Source organism: Branchiostoma lanceolatum, chromosome 5 (assembly GCF_035083965.1).
Source record: "Branchiostoma lanceolatum isolate klBraLanc5 chromosome 5, klBraLanc5.hap2, whole genome shotgun sequence".
Lineage (NCBI taxonomy): Eukaryota > Metazoa > Chordata > Leptocardii > Amphioxiformes > Branchiostomatidae > Branchiostoma > Branchiostoma lanceolatum.
Window position 1 is genome coordinate 21,606,597 of NC_089726.1, and position 18,662 is coordinate 21,625,258.

Sequence of the window (18,662 nt, forward strand, 5' to 3'; positions counted from 1 at the left end):
GCAGTGTACCGGTTTGAACTGGAAACTACAGTCTTTTCCCGCCATGATCTTATCCCTTATCAGCCCGAGAAGGTCCCCGTCTGGTTGCGAGTCGAACCCCTCCCTCAGAGAGTTAACCTTCTGTGTAAAGAATGAATTGAAATAATCCGCTATGTCTCCGGCCTTTGTGAGGATCACTCCGTCACGTTCTACGGTACAAGCCGACCGAGAAGGTCCCCTGCCCATCATTCCATTAAGTGTTCTCCACATTTCCTTCGGGTTGTTTCTGGACTCCGCTATTTTAGATTTGAAAAACGCAGCTTTCTTTTTCCGGTTTAGTTTGACAGCTGTATTCCTTAGTTTCTTGTATATACTCAAATCTGAAGCAAGGCCTGTCGCAAGGGCTTCCCTTCTGGCGTCATCCCTGAGCCTCTTTATTTCTCTGAGTTCGTCGTCCAGCCAACCTGCCGGGTTAGATCTAACAGTCCGTTTTCTGACGGGAGCATGTTGATCAGCTACGTTGCAGAACATTGTTGTAAAGACGTCCAGTGCTCCATTTACGTCTGACTCGTCATATACAATGTGCCAAGGCACCATACTGATGTCGTGTTGAAAGTCGTCTGGGTGGAACTTGCTGTAGGACCTTTTGTAGACTACACGTGGTTGAGTCTTTGGGGCCTTAGTTTTCCTTGTCAAGTAGATGATGTTGTGGTCTGAAAAGCCCACAGGCGTTGATTTAGCTGATGTGCACTTTTCCTGGCAGTTTGTAAAAGCCAGATCAATGCAGGTAGCCGTTCTATGATTCCTCCTGTTAACTGCAATCCTGGTAGGGTCTGTCACCGTTTGAGAAAGGCTGCATCTTACTGCAGTTTGTGCTAAACGTTCCTTCAGTGAACACTCTGAGTTGGACCAGTCAACATTAAAGTCCCCTAGTACGAAGACCTCTTTGTTCGCGTCTGTTGCGTTGTCAATGGCATCCAGGATGCCGTCGAAATACTGAATGGAGGATCCAGGTGGTCTGTAAATACAGCTGATCAGCATTGGTTTGGACCGTGGCACATTAACCTCTAGCCACAACATCTCGATCTTATCATTTTCCAGTTCATTTCTTTCTTTCCAAGAGAACCCGTCTCGTATTAGAAAGGCCACACCCCCTCCATGCCGATTCCGATCCTTCCTGACCACTGACCACCCATCGGGGCACAGTTCATTGTCGTTTACACTCGAGTCCAGGTGTGTTTCAGTCAGTGCAAGAATGTGAAAACTGTTCTGGTCCAGTAATCCCTGCAGTTCGTGGATTTTATTTTTCCAGCTACAAATGTTCAGATGGCCCAGGTGAATTCCCTTTTTAGGTAAGTGTAAGTCTGTTGGACCTGGATTGGTATCTATGTCTCCACAAAGAAGTATCAACACACACATGACTACTTTAACTGGACAATCGCAATTTGCATAACTCAGGTGTTGTTTACTTTTCGTGATTGGCACATGTGGGAACAGCGTACTTAGACAGTACTGGCCCATTGTTATACACATCTTTGGTACATGCTCAGTTTTTACAATAATCCAAGAACCATCATTAATCTCGTGTTTACTTAACTGACCGATACATTCATGTGTGCTATGAGATGAACTATACACAGTTCTGGATATTGGTAGCAAGATTGAAAGACATACTATGTATACTGTGTACATGCTGACGAGCGACGGCATTTTACTTGCAAATCTTCGGTGTTTGTAGCATTCAATAGCAGCAACTAATCTCTTACTCTTAACTAGCTACACAAGTATAACAACAGTTATAGACATATAACCTTAAAATTAGTATTTAAAAACTGGTTACTTAATTCAATTAAAAAGAGTAGGTTCTGTGTTACCGAAAATACTCCTAATGCCTGATAACTGAAATATACACAGGATGAGTTGGATTTTCCAAGTTTGAAAACACAGTTATACACGTCAGTTAAAAGCACAGTTAACGTTACATCATACAACTGCCTTAACCTAACCAAACATTACCTTAGCATGAGCGGAGAGGCGCTGTCCGATGCACCGAGCCAGCACAAAACAAGTGGCAAATGGGAAACTGGATATGAAACAGCGTACCTACTTCCCGGTAGCACACAGATTCAGTAAATATAGAAGGTTATTGGCTCGGTCAGTACCTCTCAGCTGGAAGCAGAGGTGACAGAGCTCAGCAGGATGGCGCCCTCCCCAATTTTGAGTACGGAAGAAAGTGGCCCCAAAACTGCACCAAAAGTTGCGAATTTTTATAAATTTTTGCATAGATATGTTCCACATGTAGTGATAAGAAAATTGTGGGATGACAAAAACTCTGGATGGTCGATTTTAGCAGATTAAAGACTACAGACACTTACTGAGAAATTTTGGTATGTGGAGCCATCATGGTGACCTCTGACCTTTGTTGTGTAAGGTTGGCCCCCCAGCGTCTTATTTGGAACTGCAATGGCTGTTTTTGTTTTGACCTTCGTTCATGAATAACATATATCAGTTATAACATATATCAGCACACTAGACACATACACTAGTCCTGTACCACCAACTTATTTTCGACCCTATCTAGACTGGCCTCACCCCCCCCTCCATCATAACTTGCAAACGGTATGGTGTATGATCAAATTTGTAAGGGGTGATAAGCATGTAAATGTTAATCACTCTCCATGATAAGCCTTGATTATTTGGCGAAGATAATGTGTTCGTGGAACTCTAGTTAGTATTGTATTTGTTCATGTAAGTTGCAACTTTTATTTTCAGAGGTGATGTTTGATATTGGCTACTGCTAGAGTGCATCACCTCTGTGTCCTGTGTATTATTTAGTTGTTTAATAATAAAAAATAAAAATAAACATCACAGTTGTTGCTCGAACTAAAACATGTCCATTGGATTCAGAATCAGGTAGTTATGTGGTCTCTCTCCTAAATCCTCCCACACCATTATTGATGTATAGGGCGCTGCCCATCTCCGTTTCATAGCCCTGGGCCAAACTGTGGTGCAATCACTGTGGCAGGGGGCTAGTCCACTGGCAGTGAAGTGTGTTTAACTTCCATACTGTGTCAAAAGTATGTACCATTTCTATAAAGTCTTTGGTATGACTCAATGCGCCTCTTGTCCAGAGATGTCCTACCCGGGGCTTGAACCTGGGCCTTCTGATCCAAGTTATTGGAACCAGATGTGGTGAGAGACAAAGGCGCAGGCCAGTACACCACGGACACCTAGATTATTTATCAATGAGACGGATATTTTTATTTCATTTTCTTTAAACTCTTTGATCGCTTGGACTATCTCAAAGTATATATTCTATACCAATATTTTGTTGGGACTAGTCAGGAGTTATGAAACCTCGATCTGAATGAATGCCGGTTTAAGTGTGTTTTGATAAGCATGTATTTCAATCTTCTGTTATTGATCTGCATTCTCATAACCTATTGATTTTTAATGTTTGATGTTTTGAACATCCGAACTCTGACTTATGCCTTCAAATGTACATAAATTGTCTGTGATTTGGGCTGTGTTGCTTTATGAGCCCTGGAAGACTAGCAACGGAAAGGGCAAAAATAATATGTATGTAAGCTTAAGTCCACTGGATTGGCATAATTTGCATAATATTGTGTGAAAGGCTCTTTTGAGCTTTTGTAGAGAACCAGACACAAAACTGTAGCGAAGAAATTGCTTTGGTGCGTGGTGCGTGGGTAGATCTCAGAAGTACATGCATGACATCATCGTATTACATTCATTTGCCAACTGAAACTTTATTTGTCTGGCGATATAGAAAAGTGCAGGTTCATCTAAACGAACACCTCCGAAGAATAATACTATTTGCCACACCCTTAATTTTCTGTCATCGCTCTTTGATGACACTTTTGTTAAGATTAGCACTTTACTAAGTTCTTTATTTACTTACTAGAGATCGATCGACGCCTGTCTACTCCGGACCAAGTGTTATATTGTCTGTGCAGCGGAAGGCTTATTCTTAAGGTGAAAAAGACTCCTACTAAGAGCCGCCCCCACAGACGCCATTTCGTGAGTACAATTCTGCACACATCACTGTCTGCTCCTGTTCTTACTGAAACCATCTTCGTTATCTTTATAAGAAATTGCAACAATGAATGAATGGATGGATGGATGGATGAAGACCTTTATTGCACATTTATGCCACACTTGGCTAAGTACAGGTCACAACAAAACAAAATAACAAGCACAGTTAACGGATACAAAAGAATATGACTATTATTAGATAAATTCTACTTCTCCTCGATTTTCGGTTATAGTAGATATAAAAGAACAGACGTGTTTTTCAATGGGAGGTTTGTCTAGTCGCATTAGGAATATGAAGTTTTGTACAGTACTTAAATGTGTGAAGTAGGGAAATAGGTTTTCTACAAGCTTATTCAGTTTATTTATTTCTTTGGTATATAATCCACATTCTACGACAAAATGACATTCGTCTTCTATTCTATTCAAAGTACAATGTTTACATAATCTTTGTTCTAAAGGAGTGCGGGTATGTCTTCCCGTTTCAATATGTAGTTTGTGGTAGCTGATTCTTAGTCTTGTGACTGCATTTCTGTCCTTCATTTTTGAATTACTTAAATATTTTTCTTCATTGTATGTAGTTTTAAATAATCTATATGATCTTAACTTATTTTTGGCAGCCCCACCTTTGTTGTCGTTATATATTTCTTTTAGAAACGTTTGGAAGTAAATGTCTTTTATCCGCTGGCCAATGGAACTAACTATTTGTAACATATTCAATATTTCCTGCCTAGGGTGCTTACTACGAAAAGATTATCTGTTGTTCTAAAGTTTTTTCTAAAGCCTGCCTGATGGGGTTTAAATAATGTTTTGTTTTCTGCATAATTTACTAAACGAGTATTCAATATGGAAGAAAATTTACATAGACAGCTCATTATAGAGATCCCACGATAGTTGTCTGAGATGGACGGGTCTCAGCTGGAATATACGGGGCGGTAAATCTTTTTGTTGTTGCAATGCAAGTGCGCAGTGCCCCAGGCAGATGTTTGTTGATGACAAGGTTGTTGGCGGCTGACCCCTGGAATAAGAGAGATACGGTAGGGCGTTGTTGTACAAGATGTTCAACAGTGGATGAGAGGGTGTTATGCAGGTTAGAAAAGAGGAGGCAGTGCAGCAAGTAGTGCTGCGCGGTTTCAGTGGATGCCCCACAGAAACTGAAACCATTCCATTGAATGTGCGAACTAAAATGGATGTGGAATCAGCTACCTCGGATAATATGGTCTCTCACTTCTGGTTAACTTCTTTATGTAGACATGCTTATGTCATTGTTTCACAATTTTTTTGATCGCTTGGGCAGTCTTAGAATACACCCGTACTATATCCTGTATCGTATATTCTATATTAGAATCTTTTTTTTGGGTCAGGCGAGACAATGGCATTGTCCACGGATTGTATATTTTGCATGTGCAGTCGTGATTCATTGTGATGTAAGTTCAATGTTTAAGGCCCGGCCTACCTTCAGACAAAGAATGGCTAGTTGCCTTAAACTTTGACCTTTGGCCAAAATGCATTATGACTGCACATGCGCCCCAGGAATTGTGAAATGGCTTATACATAAATTGAGCTTAATTCGGGGAGGGGGGAAAATCTTACTTATCACCTGCAGGACGACGAATGAACATGGCTGAAAATATCGCCTGCAACGTTGTACCAAGGGCCAACACAAACGAAGACAGCCTGACGCAAACATGTTTAGATCCCCAAACGCAGAAGAATTTGGCACCATGTACCGTTCCACGTGTGTTCCCGAATCTGATGTACGCAGAAGGATGCAACTCATTTGAAAATGATGCTAACAAGTCGGTGCCTGTCGAAGAAAACACCAACTTACCTGAAACCCAACATTTCCCAAACACATATCAGACACTGACCAACCACAGGGAAGCTGACAGTGGACATAACTCTACAACTGCCGAATACAAGGAACATGACGACAATGATGATCAGGATGATTATCTGCCTGCTAGAACGGAAGCTGCTGTTGTCATTGTGAAAACAGGTCGAATCGCCTCTAACAATGTCGATGTTGATCCAAACTCTTATCATAATGGCACGACGACTCCCAAAGCAGTAGTGGCAAATGAGCAAATAAAATCAGCTTCGAACATCAATTCAGCATCCTCCCGGTACTCGAATCAGTTGTATAGACCACAAATCGTTCAAAACAGCAATATAATTCCGTACCAATCAGAGGCAGTGTATCAATCTAATTCTGGATACGCAGCAAACATCAGTAGTCACAATTCCTGCATCCCCCTACCTGCGACAACAACAACAACAACACCAATTACAACAACAAAAGGCGGCAATATTAACACTAACGTCATCCCAAAAGGTGGTGCTGTGGTTGAGACAAGAGAACCAATCAATAAAACGGATGATGATGGCGATTTGGAACCATATGCTGTTGCACACGGACTTCCAAATACATCGTACGCAAAAAGCTGCAACTCGCCTGAGGATGACGCTGACGAGACGTTTCCTGTAAAGGATAACACGACTACTGTCGACGAGGCTGATTATGAACCATATGCCATTACACACGGATTTACAAATACATCGTACGCAAAAGGCTGCAACTCACCTGAAGATGACGCTGACGAGGTGGTTCCTGTAAATGAAAACACTAACATACCTAAAAACCAGCCTTTTCGGAATACAAACCCGAATGCGACACTAAACCCCCCGTACTGGAATCCGATGTACGTGCCGAACGTCCCGCGACAATCACTTTGCAGTAAGCACTCTAGATTTTAAGTTCTAGTTTGATATTGTCAATTTTTCCAGGAGTGAACACACATTTTTTTATAATGAATTTTCAAATACATTTTTATGTGCTTTCCATTTTTTCCTCTTACAATTTAAGTATAATATATAACCGAGATGAATTACTTTTATTGGTGACTTTCTCGCGTTTTTGATCTATTCAAGGCTATCAAAATCCCTCGCCAATTCAGTAGCCTCTTTTCCTAAAGAAGAGGCGATCAGCTTCGCCAACTTGAATTTCCTATCCTATTCATTTTTTCAGAGTGTACGAACGTCGGGGTTGGCATTGTTGTGTTAATCACTGCTGTGTTAGCGGTGTTGATCTTTGTCGGAGGCTGGTTTTACTCTGGAAGCAACATCCGGGACGTTCTAAAGGTACGTATATATTTTTCTAACTGTAAATCCTGTGTTTGGCTTTTGAGAGACATGTGTTAATAATTTCATTACGACACAAATGTTATATTCGCATGCCCGTTTTACAGCACGCCCTAACAGCTGAGTAGCTATAGGACAGATATAGATGAGATGTTTCGTCTGTAGTATTTACAATTTGTTCAAGTTGACTTCATGATATCGGATGTATCAATAGATAAGTATGTACGTACTGATTGCTAGTGCGTTTTATTCTACTTGTAGCCGACCCAGGTCGCGGACACCACACACACCTCTGGTCACCCTGATGTGGACGCCACCTCCACCCCTGACCACTCTCCGAGAGCATTTACTCCAATAGGTACGGCATCTTTTTCTAATCTTTTTGATATTATCAAATCGAATGCATGCGCTTAAATGCCGTGTCTAAAATAAAATAACCATAAACTAGTCATTGCACCAATTCTGAATGTAGTTGAAATAACATTTTTTATTTTTTATTTTGGTACTGTCACAAGTAGAAAACAACCTTTAAACATTAAAAAAATAAATCATACATACAAAAATTAATACACAATTCGGATTTTTTTCTATAATATACCACTGTATAAGACGCCTTAGGTATTTAGGTATGATTAAGATAAAAAGTAGATAAAAATAGAGAGGTAAAACACGATCCGTCTTACAAAGAAAGATCTCCTTGGAAACAGACCACCATTTTCAAAGTTGGATCGGCATTCCAAAGAATTATCTTTGCCTGTCTAATAAAGTTTGTACTAGGATTAAAGTCACACAATGAATTGGGGTAATTTTTTCCCTGAGCAAGTGCCGTATCTCACATGTCAACCAGGGCTTGTCTCTTGAAAAAAAAAAAATCATTGACATTTGAAGCCAGGACTTTGTAATGTTTGCCAGAAAAAAAAAGATCTCCCTAAAACCTGAAAATAATCGTGTTTGGAAGCAAAATATAGGAAAATCAGCCATTCAGCAAAAAATGACAACATTCAAAGTTCAGAAAATCGGTAATTTCGTTTTATTTGGAAAGATTTTCCCGTCCCCACTTTTTTTTATTTAAAAATGTTCTGTCGTTAGCCAAAATGTTGCTTCGTGTAACCCGATACATTGTCGAACGCGCGTAGCAACAGGAAAGAATACCCTAGTTACAGACCACCGTGAATTATGAAAACCAGGAGCTAATTTACATAATAAATGAGGAAAGTTTATTAACCTCATACACCCGAACCTATTTTTGCCATTAATATGACTTAACAGGGTCACAAATGACCCAAAAATGTTTTGTTCAGTAAAATCTCTCTTTTTACTTTTTTTCGCTGATTGTGTTCCGTACATTGCTTCATTAATGTGAGAGGAATGTTTTGGCATGTTTAGGTATGAATATTTTCCGTTCATTATCATGATTTATGAAAAAGATCAGAAGGACCACGCCATGGTAACGGGTTTTGGCAGGCATATTTTACAAAATCTGCTAATTTCAGTTCAAACATATTGACGTTTCGAGGCTTTGTTGTTACAACAAATGTATTTTCATACATTGTTATTATCCTATGTAATCCAAAGTAACTTTAATGGTTTAAAATTGATATTTTATGCTGATTTGATGACGTCATCGGTCAAAATCCACATGGCGGATAGAATCACCTAAAATTACGTCATAATGACGTCATATTATGTCATTATGACGTAAAATTTGTTACGGTAATATAAATTCACATGTGCATCATCCTCTGAAAATTTAGTGGTCATACATTAAGTGGCTTAGGAATTACAGAGGGTCTAAAAAAACAGCACATCATTTTTGCTGGGGCTAAAAATGACCCCAGCAGACTCAACACAAACTTTTCTATATAATGTCTACAGTATTGTGCCGATCGCCCTAGAAAATTAGAAGAGATTAGAAAAGATGTCTACTGACAAAGGTACGGAATTATTATTTTTAGATCAAACATGTTCACAAAGCACGTCAAAATACACGCCTGGGGTCATAAATGACCCTGTTCGGGTGTATGAAGGTTAACTCAATAAAAATTTGTGGTCGGATTTTTTGGAAGTGCTATGGTTATGATCTGTTAGATAGCTCTTTTGGCAGGGAGTAAGTGATGTAGGTCTGGCCCCCCTCGCGGCTTGCCTTAACCCTATCCAGACTGGGCTTTTTTGGTATATCTGGGACTGGGGGGGGCTGATTCGGCCCCCCCCTCATAATTTCCGAACGGTATGATGTATCATCACCAAATTTGCAGGGAGTGATATTCACGTCAAGTTTTATAATTCCTGTAATTTTGGTGACGTTATGACGTAATATGACGTAATTATGACGTCATTGATGTGATTTTATTGGCTAAATAGGGAATTCCCGTAATATCTAAAGGTATTAAACAAAACGGTTTGTATTATTCATTTTAAGGTATGCAAGGCATACAACGTCAATGGTAAGTACGTTGACGTCAAAATGACGCCATAGAGTGACGTCATGTGTTGTTAGCGATCCCTTGGGATCCGCCATCTTGGATCGGCCATTTTGAAATTTTTAAAAATCCTTTTTTTCCACTTATGACCCCAAAGGACACTGAAAATAGACTAGAAACGTTAATATACATGTTTCTGAAAAAGAAAATGTCAGGTATTGACGATTTTAAAGGCAAAAAAGCCTGCTGATACCTGAAATAGTGATATAGTCCACCATCTTGGATTTTGACTGATTACGTCATAAAATTAGCATAAATTATGAATATTGAATCAGGAAAGTTACATCTAATTACATTTAATGTTATAGATGTGGGAAAACTAGTGTAGTTGTGCAAGAAAACCTGAGAAATATCATTGTTTTCAAAAAATTAATGATTTTTGAATAAAATGCCTGTCAGAAACCCGTTGCCATGGCAACATGAAAAATGATAAACTTTAACCATTATCATAAAATTGTTCCCAACAAAATTTTAGGAAAAGTCACCATGTTTGGTAGTCGTAGCATACATCGTTTGGCAGTAATACGATGTCAAAGTTGCCGCGGGCACTTTTAGCCCCCCCCCCCCCCAGTCTGGATAGGGTTAAACTCTCTGGGCCTATTTGTAACTTTTGAGGTGGATAACTTAAGTAGGGATTGGTGGATTATTCTTGTATTTGGTGTATATGTACCTCAGGGTATGATCAACATAATGATATGTTTATTATGTAGATCATGACCTACTTTACGTAATCATTGAGGAAAACGTATTGCACTGCTGCACCGTGGTACGCGGCATGTGATAGTACACATCTGGCGTCCTGAAAATAGGTCAGCAGTTGGCACCCATATTTCTACCTGGGCGATTGAAAAAAGGGCTAAAGAAAGCTGGGTTTCAAAGTGAATCTGATGATTGACATAGTAGTAAGATGATAGTTATGCCAAACAGGACCTAATTTGTATGATAAATGGAATTTCAAAAATTCGTTTAGTTCTATGTTTGTACGCGCTTATATGTATTTTAGTCGTATTTCGATCTTCGTGAAAGCTTGTTCGATAGTATTCAAGTTATCACAGTTAGAACGTGTAAACCTCTGCTAAAAAGACAGTATATTTTCTTTCATGTGATATGATATTTGAGATTTCTCTTTTTTTTACCTGCGGTTTTTCTTTTCTATCCAATGTAGGCTTTTGCTCCTAGATCTACATGACCCTTGCTATTCAAGAAGCAAATGATAAAGAGGGGGGATCCTTGCGTTCTTTTGATTACCCTCACTTTTGACAGCAATCCCATTAAAGGTCAAACATCGGGACAATCAGAATGTAAAGATCTCCCCTTCAACACCTTCATGAAGAATAACAGCCTTGAACCTCTTTTCCACACAGAGTGGCCCTGTGGTTGGTATGGTTTGCCCAAGACAAACACAGGCTGCCCGGACACCGCGGGTTTGACCTGGCGCACAGGCGTCCGTCTACAAGACACCGAGGACGACAACCCGAATAACCAGTGGACGCCAGGACTACATTTTGATGGCGGCTTCTGGAAGAACAACATGTATCAGAAATTTTGCATTAAAGTAAGTGAAGACGAAGTTACATCTTTTTTAATAGAGAGGGGATTGTGCAGACGACTGCAAGGCAATGCTGTGCTTTAACCTTTTTTCTTTGCCTTTTTTTTCCTTTAAATCTTGATCGAGCTTTTGTCAAACATACTTTGGTACGGTTTGGTCTATAACAGATTTCAAACCGATAAAACGTACGTTAATTGCTGGGTTAAAGGCACACCTGACGGTACATACCAATAAATCATTTTGAATTCTTATTCAAAGCTGGCGCTTAGCATATAGTTCCAAAATGTCTTCTCTTTACAGCTGATAAGGAGCCTATAAAAGTAACATCTTAAGCGGAAATTGTCATCCTCGCAAATGCTCCGACTTTGTAAATCAAACTGGCATTTCTTTTATCCAATCCAGACGTCTAGATCGGAAGGGTCTGGTAACTGGCCACGTGGTAGCTACTGTATCTTCATGAGGCATGGCTGCCCAATTGGTGGGTATGATACGTGTGTATGTATGTCTAATATCATAATGAAATAATCACGGGCTTTAAATACTGAGCCGCAAGCAAAAGGCAATCATGGGTCATTGAAGCCAATTAGTTTTGAAGGCTCTAAATTTTCATGAAATGTAGCTAAAGTACTTAATCAAGTAATTGTGGTAACGGTAAACAAATACGGTGATGAAAGGTAAACAGGCTTGAGTCATGCCTATACTAAATTCTCCCTTTCAAGTGGCATTCCCCCAAAACAAAACAAAGGGTTTCAAATAGCAGCATACAAAGAAATGTATTATTCATGAGGCTGGTGATATTGTGTTTTGCAGGTTTTGGAATTGGGGAGGTGTTCTGGGACGACAAAGACAGTATTGATATTTTCCACAAGAACAAGAACCATTGGAAAGGCGAACTGCCTGACGGGATATACGACCACAACACCCTCATCAGATACTGTTGTCGTAACGACGGTAACGCCAACACCCGAATCCTTCTACCCAACCGCAGTCCCTTCTACCTCTTCCGCTACATGCAGGGATGCCAGCAGGTGAGAGGTACTTAATAGGTAAATAGATAAATATATATCCTTCCTGTCAGGATTATAATTGAGCAAATTTCTTTCTACTTTAAACTTGAAGAACAAATCAACAAAACTAACAATCATTTAGGTTTCTAACTGTTTCAAACTTTTAGCTGTCTCACTTGGGTGCTGCAAGACGCCATCTTCGATTATGTCCATAATGCATTGCGTTTTTTTTTACATTTCGTTTGTATTGCACATATCTCATATCTTATCTCAATACTTCATCCAATCCATTTTGTAGTTGTATTTCATTGTTTGGCTTAAAACATACTTGTATTCACCTGAGCTAATAAAAACAAGATTTTGTTTTCAAATTAAGAGTTTCATTTCCATGTTATTAGACGTTTTATGCTGTCCCTATAGTTTCATTTTAACGTAGCTCAACATAGTTATCATCTATCTTTAAAAACCTCTTGGGTAAATAGCTATATCGCAAAAGGGTATTCACAATTTGGACTTAAATGAATGAATGATTTTATTTGCACAACAATTACAATGGTGGCAATGTAAGGCAATGTACAGAATTTAGCTCAACAATTTGGCCTCTATTCCCATTAGCTACAGTAGAAAATTTGGGATGGTGGATGAATATGCATAATCTGTTGTTTGCAGGTCGCTGGAATGAACGTTAAGGAGGAATACTTCCACTGGGACGATGAAGATGACAATAACGGTAACCGTCGCCGGGGGTGGCATCCGTACGACGACGGGGATAGCAACAACCACAAGCTTCACTACTGTTACTATTACTGATTGTCGAGGGCCAAAGTCTATAAATAAAGGATCAAGTCTAGTTTTCCTATTAAAAAGCACGGTAGCAATTTCTGCTATGTAGTATGAATAATAGCGTATGGCACTACATGGACTTGAAAACCTTTCTTTGTGCGTTTCATTTCCTTTTTGTATAATTTGCTTTGCTTGCTTTGTATTTACATTTGTTTAGATGTCAGCATGTTCATCGGTTACGTTGATTTTGAAATCATAAAGAAATGAATGCGTGGCGCGTTTTTCTATAAAGATGGCAATAGAACGCGTGTTTCATAGGGGTGACCTGAGGTCATATTGCAGGAACACACGTGCAATAAGGATACATTCAAATAAATGTAGCTTAGATCATTACAAAACGTCCATTATAGCACGAAGAGGGAGTAAAATATGCTGTTTTTGCTCAGGAGCAAATAATGGCCTCTACTTTTCCTTGATGCTCCTTCTCCTTCTCCTCCTGTCAAAGCTTCAAATCTCTATCATGTTTGGATGAAATGACCAGACCTTTGGCGCAAAGGTAGAGTAGGCAAATATCCCGGACTCTTTACCCCATATTGTGGGGTAAAATATATTTACGCCATTATTGTTTATTGCATACACTACTTAAAAATGATTTATTTTGCCGAAAAATCCCAATAAAGAGCCCCCATTCATGGCTCGCGTTATGAGTGTCCCAAATTTACGACGCTTGTTTTTGAATCAGTAGATGGTCCTCTCTCCAGCAACAGTAAAACCATTCTCCAAAGCCACTGCCCAGGGCAGATAATTCCCCTTAGAAATTACTAAAATTCAAAGAGATGAAAATTCTGTTTTCATTGGTTCTGGTAACCCCCTAGTACACCCTCTCGAGATCAATGCTTCACCTTCAACTTTTGGTAGGTAAAACTAGGGAACCCATTCTATACGTAAATAGAAAACTTATGTTTGTAGTATATCAGAATTACCAGGGTAGCCATTGCAATTTCAGTAATTTTCAGCCTTAAATTGTTGGATTTTCGAGGGTCTCGGTGCCAAGAAGGCGTAGCTGACATGTTGTTAATGACCACGTTCGCCGTCTGAATAGAAGACTGCTATGATAACAGATAGACAACTCCAGTGTTAGACTTTCTAAGGGATTTTCCTGTTTCTAATGTAACTGAACTACTGTATGAACTTGAAGGAATGGCGAATAATTGTTCCAACGTTAACTATTGTATAATGAATGAGTGGTGATCATCTTTTGTGATGTACTATGCAATAAGGTTACAATACCCCTGTTATTCGTTCCCTCACTCTGCGATGGTACAGTCCAGAAACTTTGGACAAGTGAATCCGACTATTCGATTGGTTAAGAAGTTTTGGCGGACAGTGCCCAGGGAAATTGTTAGGAGTGTTTGACCGGGGCAAGAGTTCGTGAACCCACCGAACTGACCCTGGAGGTCATACACCAAGGGGCCTTTTGATGCGAAACTAAGTTGGTCATTTGGTAAAACTGCACGGCCTGTCTTTCAATTGTCATTGAAGATCCGGAGTTTCTGGAGAACTTATTAAATCAAATTTACATATTTTTACCCAATAAGAGTAGAGAATCTTGACGTCGTTTAACCTTATTTGGACGAAGGCCACTCCCAAAACTTAGGAAATAAAAGAGACAAACACTCTCAAACTGGGAAGTTTTTGGAACAAAGCTTTCCTTGGATGAGACTCTGTTAGCTGACTTGGGCCGCTCCGAGAAACGGGAGCAGCAGCTTACAGAAGTTTGATCCTCGGAAAGTACGTTTCTTTGTCACTGGCATCCAATCGATTGTAAACCTGTCAAAGAGTGAGAAGAACTGTCCGTACTATCGTTATCACTGCTTGAACATTCCTGTGTATCTATCTGCGTATGAATAAATCTCTGGTCGAGGAACATCTCCGAGTTGCCTGAATCACTCGAGTCATCATAGCAGGAAGCCAAGGTCACCGACGAACGGCACTTGCTTTCACATGTCCTTATATGTATCTCTGGTGTTCTTAGTACAATATACAGTGACTAGCACAATAGGAAGGTCTAATGTTTATGTGCCGTCAAAAATCAGTTCACACATGTTATAGATATAAGCAATCGACATACAAGTTTACTTTACGAAAGACAGAAAGAAATAGTTTTAAGAAGAGGTTACATGTTTAAACATGCATTTGCATATGTAAAAGATTCTTTTGGTACGTTTGTAAAGAAGCAGACACATAACTATAGCACTAGCGACGGAATTGATGTGCGGAGTGGGTAGACGTTAGAAGTACATGTATGATCCTGGGCACATCACAATGACATGTTGTTGAATGGCAAGAAGAGTCAGGCGCTGCTGTTTTGTTTCAAAAGAAACATTCCTGCGTTACCATCGTTGTCTCTGGGAGGCGAACCTGTTCCAGTCACAAGAACAGCGAAGGGCCTCGGCTTTACCTTTGACAGTAAACTGTCCTTCCAGGATCACGTGAAGTCTACTGTTTCAAAAGCCTCGAGCAGGCTGCACTATTTGAGATTACTGTGTAAGCAAGGCATGTGTGTAGCCGATCTGGTTCAGGTGTATCTGTCCCTTATCCGCCCCGTCCTTGAGTACGGGCACGTCTTGCTAGTAGGCTGCAACGAAGAACTGTCGGCCAGCATGGAACGTGTCCAGAAACGTGCATTACGTATTATCTCCTGTGGGGGCAGGCGAGCTGTTCCAAGCTTACCAACCTTGAAGGAAAGGAGAGAGTCAGCAGCACTAAAACTCTTCAAGGCTATGCTGTCGCCTGAGCACCCTCTCCATGACCTTGTTCCCCTCCAACGCTCGACTGCTACAGGCAGACAGCTGAGAAACAGAAACACTTACACGCTGCCATCAGCCAGGACTCAGCGACTAAACAAGTCATTCCTGTACTGCGCCATAAGACTCTATAATGAAAATGCCTGACCCACGGCTGGCCCGTTTTGGTTTTGATATGAATGTGTAATTGTAAATGGTATATTTTATATGAAACTGTACTGATTTTAAAATGAACACTTGTAAAAATCGGAACACAATTCAGGGAGGCGTTAGCTAATCCCTGCCTTTGTACGATTTGTTTTGAATTGAATTGAATAAACTTGATTATGACATAAGTACATTACATCAGTATTCACTATTCCGAAATTTCATTTGTCTGACATGAACAATACATGGAAAGTGCAGGTTTATCGAAATAAAGATCTAGGAAAAATTCTCTTCACCACATGAACACTTTTCATTTCTTGTCATCGCTCGTTGATGACGCTTTTGTTCAGACAAACACTTCACTAAGTTTTTTATTTACGTACGAGAGTTAGATCGACCCTTGTGTACTCAGGACCAAGTGTTTTATCGTCTGGGCAGCTGATCTAAGGCTACTTATTCCGAAAAGGGCTCCTACTCAAGCTACCCCTGCAGACGTCCTGTCGTGAGTGCAAATCTGCACATACATGTATCACTGTGTTTCTGTTCGAACAAAAATATTCCATTAGACTTGGAATCGAGTGGCTCCGATAATACAGTCCCTCTCTCCCAGTTAACTTGTCTATGAGACAGTTTTTCTTGTTATGTATTGCCCATAATATGGAGCTTTTGAACCAGACACAAATTTATACCAACAAAATTGCTTTGGTGCGATGTACGTGGAGCCTCCGAAGGGGAACAGAAAGGGCCTAAAGGATCTAAGTAATCTAAATTAAACTTGATTTGGCACCTGGCCATATTTGAAAGGCTATGTTAGTACTGTTGTGTAGAATCAGACAAGAAATCTCGAAACTGTATCACCGAAATGGCTTTGGTGCGTGGTGCGTGGGAGGACATTAGAAGTACATGTCTGACATCAGCATATTACATAGCTTTCACCAACTTGAAATTTGATTTGTCTGGCAAAAGATAAGATAAAAAAGCACATGTATGACATCAGCATATTGAATAACTAATCGCCCACTGAAACTTTCATTTGTCTCACGCTCCAAAAAAATTACAGATTCACTGAAATGAAGATTTCAAATAAAATAATCGTACACACGATGTACCATACGAATACTTTTCAGGCTATTGATGACACTGTTACTCAGACGAGTTCACTTTACTAAATTCTTTATTTACTTACAAGTGATAGATCAAGCCTTATCTACTGAAGACCAAGTGTTGTATTGTCTATACAGCCGACGGTTATTCTGAAGGTGAAGAAGACTCCTACTACGAGCCGCTCCCGCAGACGTCTTATCGTGAGTACAATTCTGCACACATCACTGTCTGTTTTTCTTCAAACTAAAACCATTTCTTAGGATTTGGAATCAGGTCCCTCAGGTAATATGGTCTTTCTCTCCCGGTTTACTTGTCTTTGTAGACATCTTTTGTTCATGTATTTTCTTTTCAATCTTAGCTCGCTTGGACTATCTTAAAGTATACGGGGCTATATTCTATACCAGAGTGTTTTTTTTTTTTTTTTTGCTCGATGAGAGGAAAACGTGATGATCTGAATCTCTGATGCTGGTTTTGATGTATTGATATGCAATCTCATAACTCATCGATTCTATAACGAAGTCTGACGATTCAAACCTCTGAACTATGCCTAAATATGTACATGACTTGTCTGTTTTTGCACATGATTGTGCTGTACTGTGCTTTGTACTGGGTTGCTTTATGGGCCCTGTAAGATACTAATTAGTAACTGAAATGGCCGAAAGAATATGTTAATAAGTTCAAGTTAACATGGTTTGGTACATTTGCATATGTGAAAGGCTTTTCTCTGTGAAATTGAAGCTTATTCTGAAGGTAAATAAGACTCCTACTACGAGCCGCCCCCACAGACGTCCTTTCGTGAGTACAATTCTGCACACATCATTGTCTGTTTCTGTTCAAACTAAAACCATCCATTGGATGTGGAACGAGGTACCTCAGGCAATGTGGTCTCTCCCTTACGATTTACTTGTCTATGTCGACATTTTTTTGGGTCATTTTTCTTTTTACAATTTTTAAAGTCTTAAAGTCTATACCAGAGTTTACTTTGGGCTAGGCCACAGGAAAACTATATGATCGGAATCTCTAATGCTCTTTTTAATATGTTTCTTTATCTGACGGATTTTCATTTGATGTTTGTATTTCAATCTTCTTTTATTGATATGCCATCTTAATTCCCGTATATTTCATAAAGTAATTAGATGTTTTGAACCTCTGACCTCTAGCCTTTGCTTATGTAGGTACATAAACTGCCTGTTGTTTGTAGTTCTGCTGTACTGTGTTTCATACTGTGTTACTTTACGAGCCCTTGAAGGAATGGGCAAAAGAAATGTGTGTATAAGCTAATGGACAACATATGCATAATAATATGTGAAAGGCTCTTTTGGAGATTTTGTAGAGAACCAAATACAAAACAGTAGCGGCGAAAATGCTTTGGCTTGTATTGCGTGGGTAGACGTCAAAAGCACAAAGACTTTATGACAGCAGCATATTACATATCTAGTCACCAGCCTGAGATTTAAGTTGTCTGGCGATGCAAAAAAGGGTAGGTTTATTCAATGAAGATTTTGAAAAAAAATATATCCATTCACCATACGAGTTTTTCTTTTTTTGTTTTCTCGCTTGTTCATGACACTCTTGTTCGGACAAGCACTTTGCTAAATTCTTAAATCATCAACAA

At 39.6% G+C, this 18,662-nt stretch overlaps 1 protein-coding gene across 1 annotated transcript; it reads left to right on the forward strand.

Annotated features, from left to right (window-relative positions):
* Positions 1-11,507: 11,507 nt before the first annotated feature.
* On the forward strand, positions 11,508-13,916 carry LOC136434279 (uncharacterized). Its single transcript, XM_066427006.1, has 3 exons — positions 11,508-11,677; positions 12,010-12,227; positions 12,876-13,916. Exons 1-3 carry the CDS (start codon positions 11,554-11,556, stop codon positions 13,014-13,016), a joined length of 483 nt encoding a protein of 160 aa, XP_066283103.1. The 5' UTR covers positions 11,508-11,553; the 3' UTR covers positions 13,017-13,916.
* The last annotated feature ends 4,746 nt before the right edge of the window (positions 13,917-18,662 follow it).